The 20912-nt window shown below is 42.9% G+C and overlaps 1 protein-coding gene across 1 annotated transcript in view; it reads right to left on the reverse strand.

The window, feature by feature from the left end:
- The window catches only part of RAPGEF4 (Rap guanine nucleotide exchange factor 4), a 236578-nt gene that overhangs the window by 11753 nt on the left and 203913 nt on the right, over positions 1-20912 (reverse strand). Inside the window, exons 19-24 of the mRNA XM_015407277.1 lie at positions 19493-19523; positions 18745-18823; positions 16004-16150; positions 10710-10807; positions 4383-4508; positions 1875-2053 (exon numbers count right to left, since the gene is read on the reverse strand). Coding sequence (XP_015262763.1) covers positions 1875-2053; positions 4383-4508; positions 10710-10807; positions 16004-16150; positions 18745-18823; positions 19493-19523 — 660 coding nt within the window. The remainder of the gene's footprint in view (positions 1-1874; positions 2054-4382; positions 4509-10709; positions 10808-16003; positions 16151-18744; positions 18824-19492; positions 19524-20912) is intronic.

The following is a 20912-nucleotide window of genomic DNA, read 5'->3' on the forward strand; positions in this document are numbered from 1 at the left end:
TTGGGAAATTTACAGACCTTCCCAAGTAGGCCGAGTAATAAGTACAAGCCTACCTTTTGCTATTTAGTTTACCAAAGCAGTGGTCCAACAAACATGGAAACTGATAGGAGAATGTCAAGCTGGCCTGTATGAGATCCAATTTCTTGTGACACTGGGAACCTGTCTCACTGCTCAACTCCCAAATTTCCCCCCAACTATCTTTTTCTTATCATGCATAATGACTGCTTGATATTTGTTAAAAAAAAATATTGGAATTTTAAAAAATAATTTATTTAGTAACATTCCCTCCTCTTTTTTTTGCTACGGATTGGGGGGGGGGAGATTTCATTTTCATTCTTTTGCACATAAGCTACTGCCCTCTACTGATCAGAACGTGCAACACCTGCTGTGTACAAACAAGCTGAAGCATGATATTTTTATACAGTCTAAAAAGAGAAGAAATTCCTTTTACAAGTCTCTTAACTGGTGATGATCTTGAAGTTCATATTCGTTAGGCTTGGGATATTAATCCAAGTACTTTATAATGCTGACCTTCGATACAGAGTTATGTGTTATGAAATCGAGCTGGGACTGCAGTTCAGGTGTCAGGAGGGACTGTATCCAGACTCTGTTTCTCAGGATTCCTGGACCTTTGTGATTCTCACACAAATATTTAGGCCTCCAGACAAGGAGAGCAGAGGGGAGATACACAGGGATAAAGAGAGACTCTTCCTATGCTACACCCTCACCACCTTCAAACTTAGCAGTCTCTGCTGGTTCCACAGACATAGCCCCCACAGGTAAATTTTGGGGGGTGGCTGTGGTTGGTCGTGGGCCGTGGTTTTGTGATTCACAGGGAAGGCTCCCACAAATTACATATGAGTTTAGAACTCTCAGGAAAAGCTTTTCCCCAGCAGAGATTTCTTCAATATTGGTTCCATTTGGAAGGCCCTTTCTGATATGGACCTTAAGATGTTTGCCTGTTGCTATTTTATTGGTTATTTATCTAAGTATCTATATCCCAAACTGAGTTACAACACTGTTCTCCCGTCCTCTACTTTATCCTCACAACAAACTCCCTGTGAGGTAGGTCAGTCTGAGAGTGTATGTCTGGCCCAAAGTTACCCAGTGAACTTGTCCGACACTCTAACTGCTATGCAACACCTGGTCTTACTGGCATTAATACAACAGCCCTTGATTGTTGAGTATTTTGTCATATGGGATGCTGTATTATCTATTAACATGGACAAAGCTGAGAACACTCAGCAACCCATATAGTTAAGTACTACTTACAGTGAAGACACTGCTGTTTTAGAAAATTTAGACTCTACAAATGGTCCCAGGATATATTTTTTTTAGCTGAGAACACTCAGCAACCCATATAGTTTACTGCTTACAGTGAAGACACTGCTGTTTTAGAGAATTTGGACTCTACAAATGGTCCCAGGATTTTTTTTTTTAAAAAAATCACTATTTACCCATTCATAATTTTTAAAATACTGCTTTATAGCATACCCTTGAATATTCCTATTTACATGTCATCACAATTTTTGCGATAATGCAAAGGCAGGACAGCGTAGTTACTACTGCATGCCATTGTAAGAAACAGAGGTTCAGATTCGTCCTAAACAACAAAGGGGGCGAGTGAGTAATTAATCACTCAGCCTCACAGATCGCCTGAGAGAATCGGAAGCAGATCTGGGGTAACAGATTCACAAAAAAGAGAAATCCGGCATAGTCTCAAAAACCCAGACAGACTGTGTGAAGATAAACTGCTTCCATCTGAAACAAATGGTCACCAGGTTTTGGCTGAGGTAAGCGAATGTCTTCTCCAATCACTGCAAAGTGCACATTTGACACCTCTGGATATTGTGACCTCGGTTGTCTATACTCACTGGGCAGCTATCTTAATAAACTTCTTCAGGAGCTGAACTCGTTTGCTGAGCTGGGAACAGAGACAAATCTCGGTGACCACCCAGAACTGGATTTCGTTAAATCTTCGCAGAAATAGGTCCAAATTGGCTGTCGTCTTTTTAAAACTGTGCCTTCCAAATGTGTGGTAGACCAGTTCCAGCTGGGGGGGGGGGACAAAACAAAGGAGACAGGGAAGAATCAGAAGCAGGCAGAGGATTTATGTTCTTTAAAACAGTATACTGCAGTGTATGTTGTAAAGCATACTGTTCGGTAAAACACACTTCCGTGTGATGCGCACAGGAGTGTACACAAGGAGTCTAGGAGGCTTACTCCTGGTCCTTCCTCCCAAACTAAGCATCACCCCAAATGAGAGGTGGGGTGTGTCTTTTGTCCAGCCTTTAGGGATTTTTTTTTCCTTTTTAATTTTTTAAAATTGTATGTGTGTGTATATATGTGTATGCTTATGAGCCTGGGAGCAATGTTCCCTCTAAGCTGTGGAGTTCTTGTGAGCAAAAAATCTACTCTATGAGCTACCGGCATTCAAATTGTGAGCAAGCGATTTGGCTGCTGCATCGAACTAGTTTGCTCTGGAGCCATCTTTCCTGAGCGGAGGCAAAAATGTGTGAGCCGGAGGCTAAAAAACAGTGAGCTAGCTCACGCTAACTCAGCTTAGAGGGAACACTGCCTGGGAGTCATGGTGATTTCTGGCAACCCCTAGTGGGGCTCGGATGTTTCAAAGAGGTGGCTTACTATTGCTTGCCTCTGAGTCCCAGGCCTGGTATTCCTTGGAGGTCACCCATCCAAGTATTTGCCAGGGTCAGCCCTGCTTAGCTTTCGAGATCTGATGAGATCGGGCTTGCCTGGGCTATCCAGGGCAAGGCAGGAAATTCTTTCTTAATGACAGGAAGATTTTCGTTTTTGCTGTTTATTCATCTTGCCAACTAAGAGAGGAAATCCCTATTGCAAGAGCTGTGATGCAGTGCAGAGTACATGTTTTGCCTGCAGAAGATTTCCTGGCCTCTCTAGTTACAGGGGGAAAGACCTTTACTTGGCCAAGACCCTAGAGAGTCACTGCCAATTATAGTATAGAACAATGAGTTAAATGGATTAATGATCTGACTTCGGCTTCATTGAGTCATCATCTCCAGCTAATATTAAGCTTGGATGCACATAGCCCCTACTCCATTTTTGATCAGAGCACAAAGAAGGGATCCTGGTTCAACACTAACTTGGGTTACACCCATGACAGACAATGCAGGAGTGTGGCTTAGCCACAATTAGTTTCCCACCACAAAATGGAAGTCTCAGGCCAGACCAGATAGGATGCTGGGAGTTCTGCATATGAAGCACCTGGAGATTTTTCCTTAAACAGCAGCTTATGACTGGGACTCGAAGTGCAAAGCAGGGGGTTTAAGGCCTAGCCCACATGCCATTTTCCTTACCCGAAACAACTCCAGTGAAGAAGAAGAGATTGGATTTATACCCTGCCCTTCACTATCCGAAGGAGTCTCAGAGTGGCTTACAAACTCCTTTCCCTTCCCCTCCCCACAACAGACACCCTGTGAGGTAGGTGGGGCTGAGAAAGCTCTTGACAGAAACTGCTCTTTTTCAAGGACAGCTCTTATCAGAACTACGACTTGCCCAAGGTCATCCAGCAGCTGCAGGTGGAGGAGTGGGGAATCAAACCTGGTTCTCCCAGATTAGAGTTCATGCTCCTAACCACTACACCAAACTGAAAACATACAACGATACTGACTGATAAGGCTACCACCTGCATGTCTGTCCCAGTGTGGCAAACAGCAACTCCACTGGGCCATTTCAGGCCTCTCCTTCCTTTGTGCCATGGTTCTGATCCAAACTGGGTGCTGTATGCTTTATACTTAAAGGAAGAAAACACTGTGAACTTCATTCACAGAACCCCCAGCATAATGCTCAGTTTGGCCCTAAGCCTGGATTAAACTCTAATTTAAAATCGCAGTTTAGGAGGACTCCAGTTAAACTGCACATCCACATTCATGCATCCCAGGTAACTAGAACTGGCTTTGAACTGGAATTCTATCATCACGCTCTGTGTGAAAAGGAGGGGAAAGTAAGGTGTGCGTGTGGGAGGACAACAACAGGCTTGGTTTGTCCATACTCAGGCTTGATGCGACATCTGAATGCTTCTTGGTATAAGTCAGCTTGTATGAAATGTGAGTTGAGGCTACCCTATGCCTACCTGCACAGCAGAATGAGGTGCAAATTATGTGGTAGAGCCTTGATGAGGTAGAATAAAATATAACACATTAGACTGCAGTTTTGAGTGCAGAAAAACAGCACAGCTAAGGAGGAACTTGTTAAACTCTGAATAAATATAATCCCTGCTCAACAAGTGTACAGTCCACCTCTGGGTTCTACTATCTAGTTCTGCTCCATGTATATAAACTAGGCCACATCCTTAGATGGGAAAGCTTGAAATGAAATAGATGGGACGCATGATTTCTCATTACCTCATGCACAGAGTTGAAGAGCTCCCAGTCGTACACTGTCATCTGGTATGCTAAGTCTTTGGAGCTCATGAGTTCAAATGTTCCCATGGTCCCAGTCGAGGGGCCTTCCTGTTCCTGCAGTGGTGTCTGTGGACAAGAATGATGACACTTTGAGACCTTTATTAATATGATCTCTTCCTTCTTTCTTAGGAACTCTCTTTTTCAAATGTAGAGGAGAAACATAAGGGCTTCTTCCAAAGTCAAGGATTTCTCCAGGGAAATACTGGTGTGAGACACACACCCCACACACCCACACACATATAGTACAAAAAGATTGGCATGTGAGATGATCACATACACGCTTTCAAATGTAGAGGAGAAACATAAGGGCGTCTTCCAAAGTAAAGGATTTCTCCAGGGAAATACTGGTGTAAGACACACACACCACACCCACACACATATAGTACAAAAAGACTGGCATGTGAGATGATCACATACACACACAAAATGTCTGCCTCACAACATCTAAACATGTTGTGAAGCAGACACATGTATGATAATCACTTAGGGTTGCCAAGTCCCCCCTGACTACCAGCGGGGGATGAGGGGGCAGGGTTGCCATATTCAGGTTGGTAAAACCCCAGAGATTTGCAGATGGAACCTGGGGAGGACACGGACCTCAGTGGGGTGCAGTGCCATAGAGTCCACCCTCCAAAGCATTTATTTTCTCCAGGGGAACTGATCTCTGTAGTATAGAGATGAGCTGTAATTCTAGGGGATCCTCAGGTCCCACCAGGAGGCTGGCATCCCTATTTAGGATGATATCCACATAATTCTCACTTCTTGCCCTATGTAGCACTCCCTAGCATTTGTTAAACCTGATTTAACAGTGCCACTCTCAGAAGAGACACAGCCTTCGAAAACCCTGGATTCCAAAGGACTTAAAAAGGTATAACTCTAAATCACTTGACAATCAGCAAAGGTTAGTTAATTGATATCTTTGAAAGCTCTTGGGTCTTACATGGTTCCTCTCATCTCTGCTCTAAGACCCAAAGTTCTAATCAACTTCCTTTCCCAAGTGAGAATTAACTTCTATCTTCAGTGGCATTTTGATGGGGCTTAGAGGTGTATTGGTTTGATTCTAATTTGCATCCAGGTCCTGCAGTCTATACTGTGCATTAAGCACTATTTAGCTTTGCACTTCCCCATATAGCCTAGGGTGGAAAGTCTGCTTGTCAACACATGATTTCCACCCACTACTGAGGCCTCCCCCTTTTACATCTCAGCAAGGCTCTTTTTAAACTAGTAAACTGATGAGTTTTGCAGTCAGTGCAGACAACCAGTTTAGGTCAGCACCAGTGAATAATAATTCATACAACATGATTTCCAGACCCAGAGCTGGGCTTCATGCATGATTCCTGCAACTGAGCATGCATGGAAACATGGGATCCCTTCTGGGATAAGAAAAATCCACCTGTGATGTACTTTGTGGAATAAGAAAAATGTACCATCTATAATGAGTTGGATCCAAGCTCCCATGAACAGAGAGACATGGCAGAACTGGATCTTTCCCACCTTTCTATCTTCCCTTGGCACTTTCTATAAAGCTGCTGTTGAGGGTTGGAGGACACTCAAGACCAAAATACCATGTGGGGCAGGCATAGCAATATTGCTATAAAACTTAGGAGAAATCATACTAAGTCACACATTCCACTCCGTCTTGCACAAGAAGAACAAGTTATATGAACAGAACGAAACCTCTTGCAGCAATTTCAGGCGGTCCTTGTTTCAGCTTCCTGTGCCACATGGTATATTATTCTGGAGGGGAACCATGCTCCCCCCAGCAGTGGCCTTTTCAACGTTGGTACACATGAACCTAAATCTGGCAAAAGTGTACCAAGGCTGAAAATACACACATTGTCTCTTTGAGACAAAATGGCGGCCATGCATGTTGGAAGGACTGGGTACAAAGCACCTTCTCAGTATATGTGCTAAAATAGAACCAAAAATGTCTAACAAGAGTTGGTTAGGTGTGATTTCTGAACAGGGGATGGTTGCACATTTCTGTCATTATCATTTGTTGTGGCAATATTTGTTAACAATAGTCCAAGACACACTTAGGTATTGGCATAACATTTGAATTGGGCATAAAGAAAAGAAAAATCCATTGTCTTACATCCAAATAGTAAAGTTATTCTTGGATTGCTTAAGAAACCTTATTTGCACTTTTCAAGCCTATGTACAAAGGATTTTATGTGTTTATTACATGCTTATTTTGAAGTGTTGTGCCCACACATTGGTATCTGCTGGGAAATACATGCCTGGTATGACACTGATATCATACACACATAATACAACCAGAGGGAGAAGTTTGGGGACAAAGCATCATCTAGAGACCACTAGGACCTAGCCAATGGAAACAAAAGCACAGAGAATTTAACTGGTTTACAGCTAGGCTGTAAATCTATATTGGTTTTATTCTAACTAATAAGCCTGGTACTCTGTTTCCGAAGGCAGAACCCTCAAAAGCCTTAGCAAAGACGGGGCAAGCAGATGCATGTTTTTAAAAGCTTTATGGCAGCTACTGGAAGGGAAAAGCTGCTTTTTCCTTAAAAGCAGACTTATCGGTTCTGCCAGGAGACCAGTTGCTGTCAAAAAAGAGAACAGAACATTTATAGTTCGGCTTCCTTCTCCCCTTCCTGTACTAGTGGCTATCCAGTTTATAGATTAAAAAAACACAAACTGTAAAGCCACAGTGATTTTAAGCAGTAACCAGTTGCTCCACTATGAGAACTGGTTATCACCAAATTAAAGGTAAAGGTAAAGGTTCCCTTGCTCGAAAGCCAGTCGAATCCGACTCTAGGGTTGCGGTGCTCATCTCCATTTCAAAGCCGAAGAGCCAGCGCTGTCCGAAGACATTTCCGTGGTCATGTGGCCGGCATGACTAAACACCAAGGCGCACGGAACGCTGTTACCTACCCACCAAAGTGGTACCTATTTATCTACTTGCAATTTCTTGCTTTCAAAATGCTAGGTTGGCAGGAGCTGGAACTAGAGACGGGAGCTCACTCCGTCATGCAGCACCCGGGTCTCGAACTGCTTAACTACTGACCTTTCACAGCCTGCAGTTCAGCGTCTTAACCACTTGAGCCACCGCAGCTCATATCACCAAATTACACAAGGGCTTATCTCTTCTCATGTGAAGGCGATAACCACGAGTGGGAGATAAGCTTTTGTAAACGAACCTATGCGCTTTTTGTTCTGGCAATGGAAATATCAGAATCAGGATCTTAAAAACTCTGTATGTTAGAGGAGGACTGGCCATTTGACTTTCTGGGAAAGTTCCTGGTGGGCTGCTGGTGGCCAGGAAGAAGCAGAGCCAAGTCACAGTCGCTCAACGAGGGTTACAGCGGTCATTGAGCTTAGGCCCTTCAGCAGGGCAGGAGGAGGCGGGAAGGTACCAGCTGGATATTAGGAAAAACTTTTTGAGAGTCAGAGTTGTGCCACAGTGGAATCGGCTGCCTAGGGAGGTAGTGAACTCCCCCTCACTGGCAGTCTTTAAGCAGCGACTGGACAAACACTTGTCAGGGATGCTCTAGGCTGATCCTGCATTGAGCAGGGGGTTGGATTAGATGGCCTATATGACCCCTCCCAACTCTATGATTCTATGAGGGAAACTGGTTCACTGTGGCAACTGAAGGCTCTGAGGTGAAGAAGAAGAAGAAGAGATTGGATTTATACCCCGCCCTTCACTTGGAGTCTCAGAGCGGCTTACAAACTCCTCTCCCTTCCCCTCCCCACAACAGACACCCTGTGAGGTGGGTGGGGCTGAGAGAACTCTGACACAAACTGCTCTTCTTCAAGGACAGCTGTGCCAGAGCTTGTGACTGACCCAAGGTCACATCAGCAGGTGCAAGTGGAGGAGTGGGGAATCAAACCCGGTTCTCCCAGATTAGAGTCTGCACACTTAACCACGACACCAAACTGGCTCTGAGTGTCCCCTGTGGTGCTGGCTTGCAGCTGCCCAGCTTGGCCTGTCCATTTAGGGGCTGGCTGGGCTAGAGGAAACCCCAACTCAGTTCACGTTTAATGAGTGACCCTAGCAGACACGTAGAACCAGCAGTACAACAAACAGCCCCTCCCCGCACAAAAACGGGCGGGGCGGGAGGGAATAATGAAGCTTCTCATGCTGCCACACGCAAGCACAGGAGCCCCCCCCCCCCACTGCACATTTTTTGTATGCTGAGTGCTGGGTCACATGTTACAGCAAGTTAGGTTGGGATTTTCCCCAACCCAACTTGCATTTTAACGTACCGTCTACTCTAATCAGACCCTTAAACTTCCCAGTCTACTTTCTAAAGCTTTTGCCACATACATTCATAAACTTTTCCAAAAGAAAAGGCAGCATAAGTATTAAAAATGTGAGTTCAAGCCAGGTAAAGTTAAAATGTTTCAAATCAAATTCATTTTAACAGCAGGCACTGAATTCTCCCATTAAAATAAATCAGATCTGCAACTGCACAATTTTGGCTAGACTATGTTGTTATTACACTTATGAATACAGAGCAGGACTGAATGAGCCCCCTGAAGGGACCTGTACTTCACTCACCTCCATTTTCCAAAGTGTCCCCTCACTTTTCAGAAAGCCCAAAGTGGGAAAGATAGAACCCAGAGCACAGAAGTGGGGGGCACTATTATACACACATTCCACTCCCCCCCCCATACATTTACTAAGCCCAGTAAGGGCAGAGAACATAGGTTAGCAGAAAGGACAGGCTGTTTGCTAGAGAGCTGGAAAAGATTTTCTGAGCTCTCATCACCCTGTATAAGGGCTATGTCTTTCACGCTGCAAATCGTAGTCCGGCTACTGTGTTGTCCAATTTGATGGAACTGAATTCCTTTCAAAAAAGGAGTAAATCAGAAGAATCCAGCACCTTCATGAACTGGGGGGATGTTGCAAAGAAGAATGTCTTATTCAACTGAACTCACCGAGAGACTACCTGTTGCAAGTTTCTGCTCATGGTTAAACATATGTGTTTGCTATAAATTTTTTGTTGCATTGTTCTGTATGGTTGAGTTGAAGCTTGAGTTGAAGAAAAATGTATTTAAATTAATTTGTCTTGCAAGTTCTGTTCCTGATTTAGACCCATAGAATCCAGAGAGGCAGAGATGGTCAGCTCCTGCCGAAGTCTCTCAGCTAGTATGTAACCGAGTGAAAGCCAGCATGGTGCGGTGCTTAAGAGCAACGGACTCTAATCTGGAAAAGCGGGTTCTATTCTGCACTCCTCCACATGAAGCCAGCTGGGTGACCTTGGGTCAGTCACAGCCCTTTCACAGCTCTCTCAGCCCAAAACACAAGCCTAGCTTGCACTAAAATAGCTAGAGCGTCAGGCAGCCAGACAATCCTTCGATCTCCTGGCTATGCTACACACAATACCATACAATAATTTTTTTTAAATGTTTGTGACTGAGTGAGTCATGCAGCCTTTGCCCCAAGTTGCTTTGCCAGCATGCTAATTAACCAAGCTGCCCAGTTAACCAAGTGCTGGTTAACATAGCTTTTTTCTGTAGTTGTACCCTGCACTTCTATTTTTGTATTGAAAAATAGACATAGTTCTAAAGATATCTTTGCACCTGAAGCAATGGTAATGTCTTTTTTGCGGTGCCTCTGAAAGGAAATGAAGGCTACAAAGCAGCTTATTAGAAGCAAACCACAAGGCTTGGAGCAATGAAAGCTGCTTTTAATCAAGTTAAAAGGAACTGAAAGCACAGTTTTAAAACAAACCACTCCACCCCCATCCAAGTCTGTAAAAGTGACCCCCTTAGAGAACGGCAGAATTACTTCTGGTAAATATTTGTAAATATTTTTTTTGTGTGTGCTCATAGAAAACCAGACTGTAAAAAAGATGTGAACATCTAGGATTTTAATTATAATGTGCTGAGATCCTATTTTAAAAGAGCTGTGGCTGTATCATACCCCAGCCTATATAATATTTCATCTTATTGCGTTCAACTTCTTTTTACTAAAAGAAAAACATATAGGACAGGGATACGTAATCACTTTCACATCAGAAACTTGAGTAACATTATTCTTGCATGCAGTCTCTAGTATGAAATGGGAAATAATAAACGCCCTACTTTATACAAAGATTTTATTATCTTTATTCATAGCGATGGACTTCTACCACACTCTTGCCTACCATGCGCTTTGAAAATCTGGAAAAGACCATTTGTTAAAAGGCTGAAAAGAAGAAAAATGCAGGCTAAGAAAGACCTGTGTCAAGGATCCTGTTCCAAAGAGAGCCTCTGAATTGGGAATGTTTGACAGAGGTTAACGTACTTACATACCAGTGAGTCAAACTGGTCTCGAGGGCATGCAAAAAGACGGCCATTAACGCTGAGAGTTGTAAACACCGAAACATCATTAGGTTTCAACACCACCTTTTCTGTAAAATAACAAAAGCATAAGAGGTATGTTACAAAATTTACAACAGTTATCAAGGATATTAGCAACAAACTTAAGATGTTAGATGTATCTCTGGTACAGAACAGAATGGTTGACCAGGGCGGAACACTACTGTTTTCTACAGTGTAGTCACCTTCTAGTTATACCTAGTCTCATGACTGGACTATCAGTACAATCCTAAAGGCACTTCCCTGGGGGTAAACCCAATTGAACAGACTTGAATAAGATACTGAATAGACTTGCTTAGGATTGCTCTCTGCGAATACCATGCTCCTATGGTCAGACACCATGATGAACTGTGGTTTACACTGGTTAGTTGTGACTCAGGAATGCAGCTTTTCTAACAAACCATGTTGGCACCAGACCAGAAATTTCAAACTAGGGTTTGTAGCTAGTTTGTCAACCACTGTTTGTCCATAAATGGCCTGGAATTTGGGGTGTGTGTAGTAGTTTGCAAAGGATTGCCAAATTATTCAGGATGGTGAAACCCAAGGTGGGTTGTGAAGAGTTACAGAAGGATTTCACCAGATTGGGTGACTGGACAACTATGTGGCAAATTATCCTAACCAGGGTAACTAAAAAGAACCTCTATACCCAGAGGCAGTAAGCTGCTGAATACCAGCACTGGAAGGCAACATCAGCAGAAGGCCTTGGCCTTTATGATCTGTTAAATGGCCCTCAAGGGCAACTGACTGGCTGCTGTAAGAAGCAAGATGCTGGACTAGATGAACCACTGATCCAGCAGGGATCCTCTTAACTTCTCTGTTAAATAGCACTGACCCTTGCAATTTTCTGGCCACAGAGATGGAAATATAGGGAAGATGAAGAGAAGTTAGTGGACAAACTGGACCTTACATACAACCTGGCATTTGTTACTTATATCTGGCAGATTAACAAGAGATTGTTGCAGAAAGCATGGTTTAAACAAGCTCTGATTTAACACAGTGTATGAATGCGGCAATGTCTATACATTTCCAACAACTTTCACATGGGCCTCCTAATTCTTTACTTCTTAAAATGTGTTTCATTTGTATTCGGCCTGTCTTGCAAGGAAAACTGCAGATGAAGTTCTTTACCCAGTAATTGGCCAGGCTCAGACCAACCTAGCCAGAAATATCAGACTTGTTTTTGGGGGCAACCACAAGATTATAAAAAGGCACGAACAGCTATCCAGATGAAGTTCATTCTCCTCTTTATAGCCTCTGGGGGATGTACTTGGGATATCACTACGGGCATGTGATGTGTTTGCACTGCAAAAATGACCCTGGGAAGACGCATTCTAGTGTGCCTTATGGCTACAGTTGCCATCCCCCCGATGGGGGCAGGGTTTCCCCTGATTTCAGGGCCCCCAATCCACTGCTGGCCAGCTGGCCGGTGGAGGAAGCCCTGCCCCAAAGAGCCCCACCGTGCCCGAAGTGCCTGGCACAATGACATCACCTGGAGGTGACGTCATTGTGCTGGGCACGTCACGCAGGGGACACTGTAACATAGAGTGTCCCCTGCACAACTTTCCCAGCATGATGATGTCACTTCTTGGCAGGGGTCATTTTGTAGAAAAAGAGGTGCAGGAGCTCATTAGCATAACATATTAGTATAACTCATTTGCATATGCCACACACACACCCTGACATCACCGGAAGTGTGTCAGAAGGCAATACCCACCGCTCAGGCTCCACTGGACTGTTTTGGATTGCTAGCTATTGGGGGGGGGAGAGAACGTGCAGATCTGCCCTCACAGAGGAGGGAGAGTTTGTACCTGAATAAAACTTGGTCTTAATGATGCCACTGGACTGTTTTGGATTGCAAGCTATGGGGGGGGGGGAACGCGCAGATCTGCCCTCACAGAGGAGGGAGAGCTTGTACCTGAAGGCGGGTTGGGGGGGGCTCTGCAACTTACCTGGCTGCTTCTTGCTCTGACTGAGGGCTGCTGGAAGCAGGGGGCGGGGCTTGTTGCATGTGCCCACCCCCTGGGCTCCTTACCGCCGGAGCTCCACTCCTGTGCGCTCCTGCAGGAAATGACTCCTGCTTCTTGGTGATATCATCGTAGTGTGCATGCTTTGAAGATCCAGGGAAGCAGGCTGAAGTCCCCCGCAAACAGAAGGTAAGGACCTGGCACCCCTGCTTACGGCAAGCTTTGTGAGGCTGAAAACTAGCTACTACATGCCCCTCCCAGGTTTCTTTGTAGCTCCACCCACTCAGGCAGCCTAATGGTCCCCTTCACATGGCTATTTATTTATTTATTTATTACATTTCCCCCATCTTTCCTTTTCTAAGGAGCAGAGGGCAGCTCCTGGGATTCCCCCCCCCACCCATTTTCTGCTCACTACATTCCTTAGGCAGAGAGGGACTGACTCCTCCAAGGCTACTGCGCTTCATAGCTGAGAAGGGATTTGAACCCAGCTCTCCTTGTTCCAAGTTCAGCACTAGAACCATTTCACCGCACTGGCGATATATGATTCTGGATTAGGGATAGATCTTTGCCTGGACAACAACTACCCTCTGACCCCACCCAGAATTTTCTCCAGTTGCTTTCGAAGTCCATGCAGTTTTCAGCTCTATTGCCCATTCCCCCTTCTCAATCCCCCTACTTGTCTCCTCCCCTTCTAGACCTGCCTAGTGTCTTCCAGTCCAATGTTCCCATGCATCCCATGCTGATGACAAAGTATTAAGATATGGCCATAATGGAAGCATGCTTGAAGTACCACTGCAGCCGTCATTGGGATTTATCATTCTTTTGCCCTGAGACATTAACGATACCTGAAAGCAACCAAGCTATTCTAACCCCCAGATCAGAAAAGCTGTCACGTGTGTGTGTGTGTGTGTGTGTGCGTGCGTGTGTAAAGTGCTGTCAAGTTGCAGCCAACTTATAGTGATCCTGTCAAGTTTTCAAGGAAAGAGATGTTCAGGGGTAGTCTGCCATTGCCTGCCTCTGCATAGTGACCCTGGACTTCCTTGGTGGTCTCCCATTCAAAGAGTGACCAGGGCCGACCCTGCTTAGCTTCCGAAATCTGATAAGATCAGGCTAGCCTGGGTCATCCAGGTCAGGGCTTATCACTTAGAAACTCTTTAAAAATTAACATTATAATCTGTTAAGGAAAGTAACAGCCGTTTTTATCCATATAGTGGGTTGGATCCAGACTCATGTTTCCACAGGTGGAAACACCTTATGGGCAGAAGTTTGGGAATTGGATAAACATATGGAGCAGAGGCCCATCAGTGGCCATTAGCCACAAGGTACAGATAGGAACTCTTGGTCTAAGGCAAGTGATGCTCTGTATTCTTGGTCCCGGGGGGTGTGTGTCAACAGTGGGAGGACTTCTAGTGTCCTGGCCCCACTGGTACACCTCCTGATAGCACTTGGTATTTTTGTGTGTGACAGAGTGTTGGACTGGATGGGCCATTGACCTGATCCAGCATTGGCTTCTCTTATGTTCTTATGTTCTTACAGCTGCAGAAATATCAGCCTGGATCCCAGCCAGTGAATTACAATAATTCCTAGCCAAAGAATTAAAACACACTTCTGTTTATCACTTGGGAAAACATGTGCATCCCTGACAGGTGCAAAAGAGCTTAACTGACTTATAAACCACTCTGTCCTAGCATATATCCATTAGATTGCCACATACACCAGTGAAGGAAATCCTATTGAAATTTCAAAACACTGAAACTACTGGCACCAATTTATTTGCAAAAAGAACAGTCCTTGACAAGAGTTCCTTTTGCATTTCAGTGTAGTTTTAATGAACTGTCAGAGTGCCACATTAAAACTGGGCCCAGCAGTATCTCAAAGCAGTGTTTCCTTTCCAAATCCTTACCTTGGCATAATTTTCAACCTTAAAGGTCAAATATTAATCTTGTAACCAAACAAAGAAAATGGAGTGAGACGTGCTGAAGTCAGCTGTAGCTAAAAGAAAAAAAAAAGCCCTTCTCCAACAGAACACTGAAGCAGAACCCATCACAGCGTGGACACATCAGCTTGACAGAATCCTGCAACTCACTCCATTTCCTGTTTGTACAAGCACATGTTAGACTTTGGACTTGTATTTAGAGATATGAGGATACTTCTCCTGTACTAATCTTGGGAATGTGAGTAAGACACTATTTACCTCTGTTAGAATTAGCAGATAGTCTGTTTGCAGTTTCAGGTGTAGATCCACTATACCCTCTGAACATACTTCAGCATAAGGATCAGCCAGAGGTGCTGATATCCTAACGGAATAATCCAAATGACTATGGTACAGACTTTCCCGTTAGGTGACCTTTCTCTCTAACATTTCAACTATCAAATGCTGCAAAAATTCTGCCACTGAAACAATGTGGAAAATTATGATCTTTGGTGGCAATTGGTTTTGTGGTGCAATAGATGCACATAAGCTTATTTTATAGGCACACAGCGATCTGGGTGTCATTCCTCAGGGTGGCTGCCTATATATCCCATTTTCACAGCATGTACACGACAATGCTTCATCACCATGATCCTCACCATTGGCAAGGGCATCCAGTGCTTTTGCAGCTGGCAGGAGGTTCCACAGGCACCACAGAGTCCTGGTGGACTATACCTGCATAATCACTGGTAATGTGCAGTTAGGCCATTTGCATATTTGAGAAACCTTGGGGTAGGTGGTCTTTCTGAGACACTGAAAGTAAAAGCAGGATAACTTGCAATTTAATAAACCAGTGTCAACCTTTATAGAAAATGGCAAGGCCATCTTTAACCATCTTTAATGCTGTCTTTCCATACCTTATTACACTAACATACCAAAAACAAAATAGTGTCAAAAATAAACAAGTGTATCCATAATGCACAGGCCCTCCAATTAAAATCAGCTTCCATGGATTAATCAGCCAAGATTAATGTAATTATTAAATCAATTAAAGCTTACATTTTCAGTTCTTCCAATAATGTAATTATGCCATGTACTTAATCTATAGGGTATGTTCCTATCTGATATTTTAGATTTCTGATTACAAAGGGGGGAGGAGAGGAGTATGAACCTTCAACTATCTCTGCTCATGACTCTTCCTAAGAGAGAGTGAGAGAGAGAGTCCAGTTTGTCAGATATTAAAACTAATTTGAAAAAGTCTTTTAAAAGATCAGTATGAGCCTTTCCATTCCATCATGGTCCACCGCTTCAAGGTAAATGAGGAGTGTTTAAAGATTATGCAAATGCCTTACCTCCTCCAGAGCTCATCTTTACTAATATCAAGCCATCTCCAGAGCCCAGTTTGTCAGCCACGGCACTAACAACTTCTTTAACAGAAGACACCACGGGAATTCGGATAGTGGTATAGGTGTGATCTATGCAATACACCTTGAATAAAACTTCAGACAGAAAAGAGAAACTGAATTATAAATAGAGGCTGGAACAATGGGACAGACAATATGGTGCAGAACAGGAAGGACCTCCTTCATTCTACGATCAGGGCTATTTTGGGGCAGGAACGCACAGGAACGGCGCTCCCGCTGGCTCCCAAGTTGGCCACGCCCAGCAGGACTCATTAGCATAATAGGCCACACCGAACAGCAGAAACTCATTCGGATTGGCTACAATTAGGGGTGTGTGGCCTAAAATGCAAAAAGCCCTGGGTTTTGACAACAAACAAGGTAAAGAGAATAAGAAGCAAAAGGTGGGTGTGGCTGGATGACCACACTTCTGGTAACATGGGGTGTGGCCTAATATGCAAATGAGCTGTGCTGTCAGGGGTGTGACCTGATGTTGGGTATGGCCTATTATGCTAATAAGTTCCTGCTGGGCTTTTTCTACAAAAAAAAGCCCTGTCTACGATGGTCCTCAAAACATACCGAAAGTCCTAAACTATTTTTAACTATTGCACCTAACTCACACTGCAATCCTAATCAGAGTTACATGCTTTGACTTCAATGGATTTAGGGAGGTATAACTCTGTTTAGGATTGCATTGCTAAACTAAGGAAATAGAGGAAGCGTCGTATGTAACCTGACTACTTGCATTCTACCTCACTATTTAAAATTATTTATTTCTTAGCCCAAGTTTGTTTACTGAACGTCGTAGCAGAACAGAGATTTGAATCTCGGTCTCCCTTGCCCTAATCCAACACTCTAATCATCATGTCATGAATGTTCATAAAATGTCCATTTCCAGTACTTAATAGCTTCCTTCCTCTAGTTTTTCTTAATTGTAATGCAAAAGACCAGTGAGATGAATCCTTTTGGCTTTCCTACAAACCATCATTTGATAACCTTAAAATCATGCCACAGGTATGCATGTTCCTGCAATTTCTCACAGTATATTTGCTCTAAGCACTGCTTGTATCAAAAGGAACAATATAAAAAGTTATAAAGAGTAAAGATTTACAGGCTTCAATGTTTTGGGAGTATGAACCCTACATATTATTTTAAGTCAAGACCTTACCAAATTGGGAGATATTTAGATTTGGGAAGTTTCAGATACTTCTATTTCCCCCCACACACACACAACGAACAAAATGGGCTTCATCCTTTAAAACCTAGTAATATTAATGAAATTCAGTAGAAATATTGCTGCTAAAATACATGCCCTTTTTTCAAAGTGGAGTATAAACAGTTTAAAAATGTCATAAAACTGCATATAATAGAAAAAATTGCATAAATATCTTTAAAAACGCTAATCGAAAATGAGAATTTGCCAAGGAAAATAAACGGGACAAAAAATCTTTTCAGTCATATATGAAAATCAAAAAAAAACAAAGTAGAATCAATTATTGTTGGAAAATTTGGACTGGGAGCTCAAAAAGAAGCAGGAGAGTGACTCACAGAATTCTGTGAAGACAACAAATTGTTCACTGCAAAGAAATTTCAGGCAACTGAACAAACTACTGCATGTGTGGACATCACTGGATAGCCAATTCAGGAATCAAACAAATGACATAATTGGAAGAATATGGAGAAGCTCCAGTCTCTCGGCTAAAACAAGACCAGGAGCTAACTGTGGTAAAGACCATGAAGTGTTAATATTTAAAATTAGAATAAATCTGAAGAAAAACACCAAAACATTCATTGTGCCAAAATGCAATCTAAGCAATGTTCTTGAAATGGATCGTATAATGAACAGATTTACATTTGTTCAAGTAAATATGAACTGGAAGAGATATGGGTTGAACCAGTGATATTATCAGCTTGCAAGACCTGAGCAAGTTTGTTAATGACAGGAAGTTTTGGAGGCCACTCATTCATGGCGTCACCATAAGTTGGAAGCGACTTGATGGCACTAAGCACACACACAGACACACAAAACGGATGCCTTTTCCCCCAAAGGTGAGTGTAAACATGTAAAAATGGCATACAATTGTTTCTAACAGAAACATGATATAAAACACCATTAAAAATTCCAAAAGAAAATGGGAATTTGCCAAAGAAAACAGATGGGACAGAAACAGTCTTTTCAGCCATAGATGAAAAGTTAAACAAATAGAACATATATGCATACATCCCTAAGTTTAAAGCTGCAATCTGGGAAAAAAACATTTCTGGGAGTAAACCCCACTGAATAAAATGGGGATTACTTGTGAGCAGACCTGCTCCTAACTGTGTCAACTTAAGCAGCGTTATATCCTTCTTAGCCCATAGATTTCACAGAATTTAAAAGGATGTAACTCAGGTTTAGGACAGCTCCATAAGTCACTTAAAAATCAACAAGCGCATTATAATTTTTTGATTTTTGCAAAAAATGTTGTGCACTTTTGGCTGAATCTCTGGCATGGGGTTGCTTTACTAACAGATACGTCAGTATAAAGTACAGCAAAATCAGGATGAAGTGAGTTCATCTACAGTGAAGTTCATTATGGGGGTGAGTTTGGTTCAGGGCTTAGAGTATCATGCCTTAAGGCATTAGTAGACCACCCACCTGAGTTTCATTCCCTTCTAGCACCACAGTTTAAGGATCCCACACATTCACTTACTTTCATCACTTCCCCTGATAGGCTGCCGTTTTTGAGTCCTTTCATCACTTGTATTAAAGTGCTGCAAAAGAACTTTGTGCTGGAAAAACAAAACACCATCTTCATAAGAGTGAGGAAAATCTCAGATTTATTGTACGTAATAGTAATATCCACAGACTAATATTCATACAGTAAAATACTGTACGTAATAGTAATATCCACAGACTAACAAAATATTCATACAGTAAAATGCCTGTGTGTTCTGGCTACAGAAGGGCATCTTCAACTATGACCCTTTTAATGTGTTCAAATCCAATGGTTCACGTGTACATATAAATATGTCTCTCCATGATAAACATGTGTTTTCTAAAATACATATGATGTGGATATATAAGACAGGATTGGTTGTGACTCATTACCACATCAGTGTGTGGTACAGATGTATCTGGCCCAAGAACAAATGGTAAAAATAGGTGCTATTTGATTTATTTATGATCTCATCTTTTCTCCAAGGAATTCAAGGTGGTTTAAATAATCCCCTATGGTTAACAACAACCTGCAGTAGGGCAGGTTGCTGAGAAAGAAAGGCCCTTCACCTAATGAATATAACAGCTGAGCAGGGATTTGAACCAGGGTCTTCCCGTCATAATCTGACACCCAACCCACTACACCACAATGGCTCTTCACTGGGTATGTGCACTGGTTGAGAAAACAATAGTTTTTATAGGGGTATTTTTATTCTTATGATCGAGTATTAAAAAATATTTACCTTTTTCTGAGGTGCTTTAGCTTCTTCTGATCTATCAAAAGCAAATAACAGCATTCACTGACATTCTTTTGGAAGATTGGAACAACCATCTATCAGTCTAACGGTTATGTGTGCTTTACAAGACTTTCCTATGTAGCAGTTACAGACTGTTTGCACTCCAGTGTCACAACTAACTGGGTTCAATATGTCTGGATGCAGCCTTAGGACACTTCCAGATAGAGGTGTTAGGGAGTGCTGGACAAAGTCACACAGGAACTCTGCTCATTGGCTGCCATTTTGCAGTACACTGCTGCTAGCACCATGGCATCTAAGACAGAACCAACCTGCCTTTTCTTTGTGATACTTCCACAACAGCAGCTGGAAGGGGTTCTAACTAGAACTCTAGCAAACACATGTAACAGCAAACCGGGGGGGGGGGGGGGATTCTTCAGGACACAGGAATTTAGACTGAAGAATGGGCAGGGGTCATGGCTCAATAGTACATTACCTGCTTTGCATGAAATAAGTTCCTGGTTCAATACAGAGATATTGACCAGAAAGACTGACCTAGACAGCCTGACTCAGCGTCATGTGGTCGATATGTTCGGAAGCAGCAGGGCAGGGCAGGGCAGGTACTGAACCCTTTCTCCACCCACTCTTTCTCTACGTTAAATGGCTACAACCCCCATAACTTTTTAGGACCAGCAGGCTCAAAAGTGTTTTCATAAACCTTGTGTTGCCTTCTCCACCATGTTGTCTAGTAGTACAAAATGCCTAAGATGTTTCCCAGTGTTCTTCAAGGTCCACCCCTCCAGCCCATCTTTCCACTACCTTGGCTGCTCCTTGAGGATGGCAGAGACACTGAGAGAGACTGTGTATATTAATAGTTAATATAAACTAGTCCATCCTCTAGTCCCTCTCTCTCCAATAATATCTAATATTACACAGTTAATGCCTCACCGTCATTTCTTTCTCAGTTTTTCTGCCATTCTCAAGGAGCAGCCAATGAAGCGGAACAATGGGAGATATATATATACATATAAAATATATAAACATTCCTAAAAATAGATTCAGGTGGGTAGCGTGTTGGTCTGAAGTAGTGTTCCCGCTAAGCTGAGTTAGTGTGCGCTAACAGTTTTTTAGCTTCCAGCTCACACATTTTTGTCCTAGCTCAGGAAGGATGACTCCAGAGCAGACTAATTTATGCAGTAGCCAAATCGCTCACTCACAACTTTAATGCCAGTAGCTCACAAAGTAGAATTTTTGCTCACAGGACTCCAGAGCTTAGAGGGAGCATTGGTCTGAAGTAATAGAACAAAGTTTGAGTTCAATGGCACCTTTAAGACCAACAAAGTTTAATTCTGGGTATAAGCTTTTGTGTGCATGCACACTTCTTCAGGTATCTGGAAAATTGGGTATGCACATGAAAGTTTATACCCAG

Source organism: Gekko japonicus, unplaced genomic scaffold (genome assembly GCF_001447785.1).
Source record: "Gekko japonicus isolate JY-2015 unplaced genomic scaffold, Gekko_japonicus_V1.1 scaffold66, whole genome shotgun sequence".
NCBI lineage: Eukaryota > Metazoa > Chordata > Lepidosauria > Squamata > Gekkonidae > Gekko > Gekko japonicus.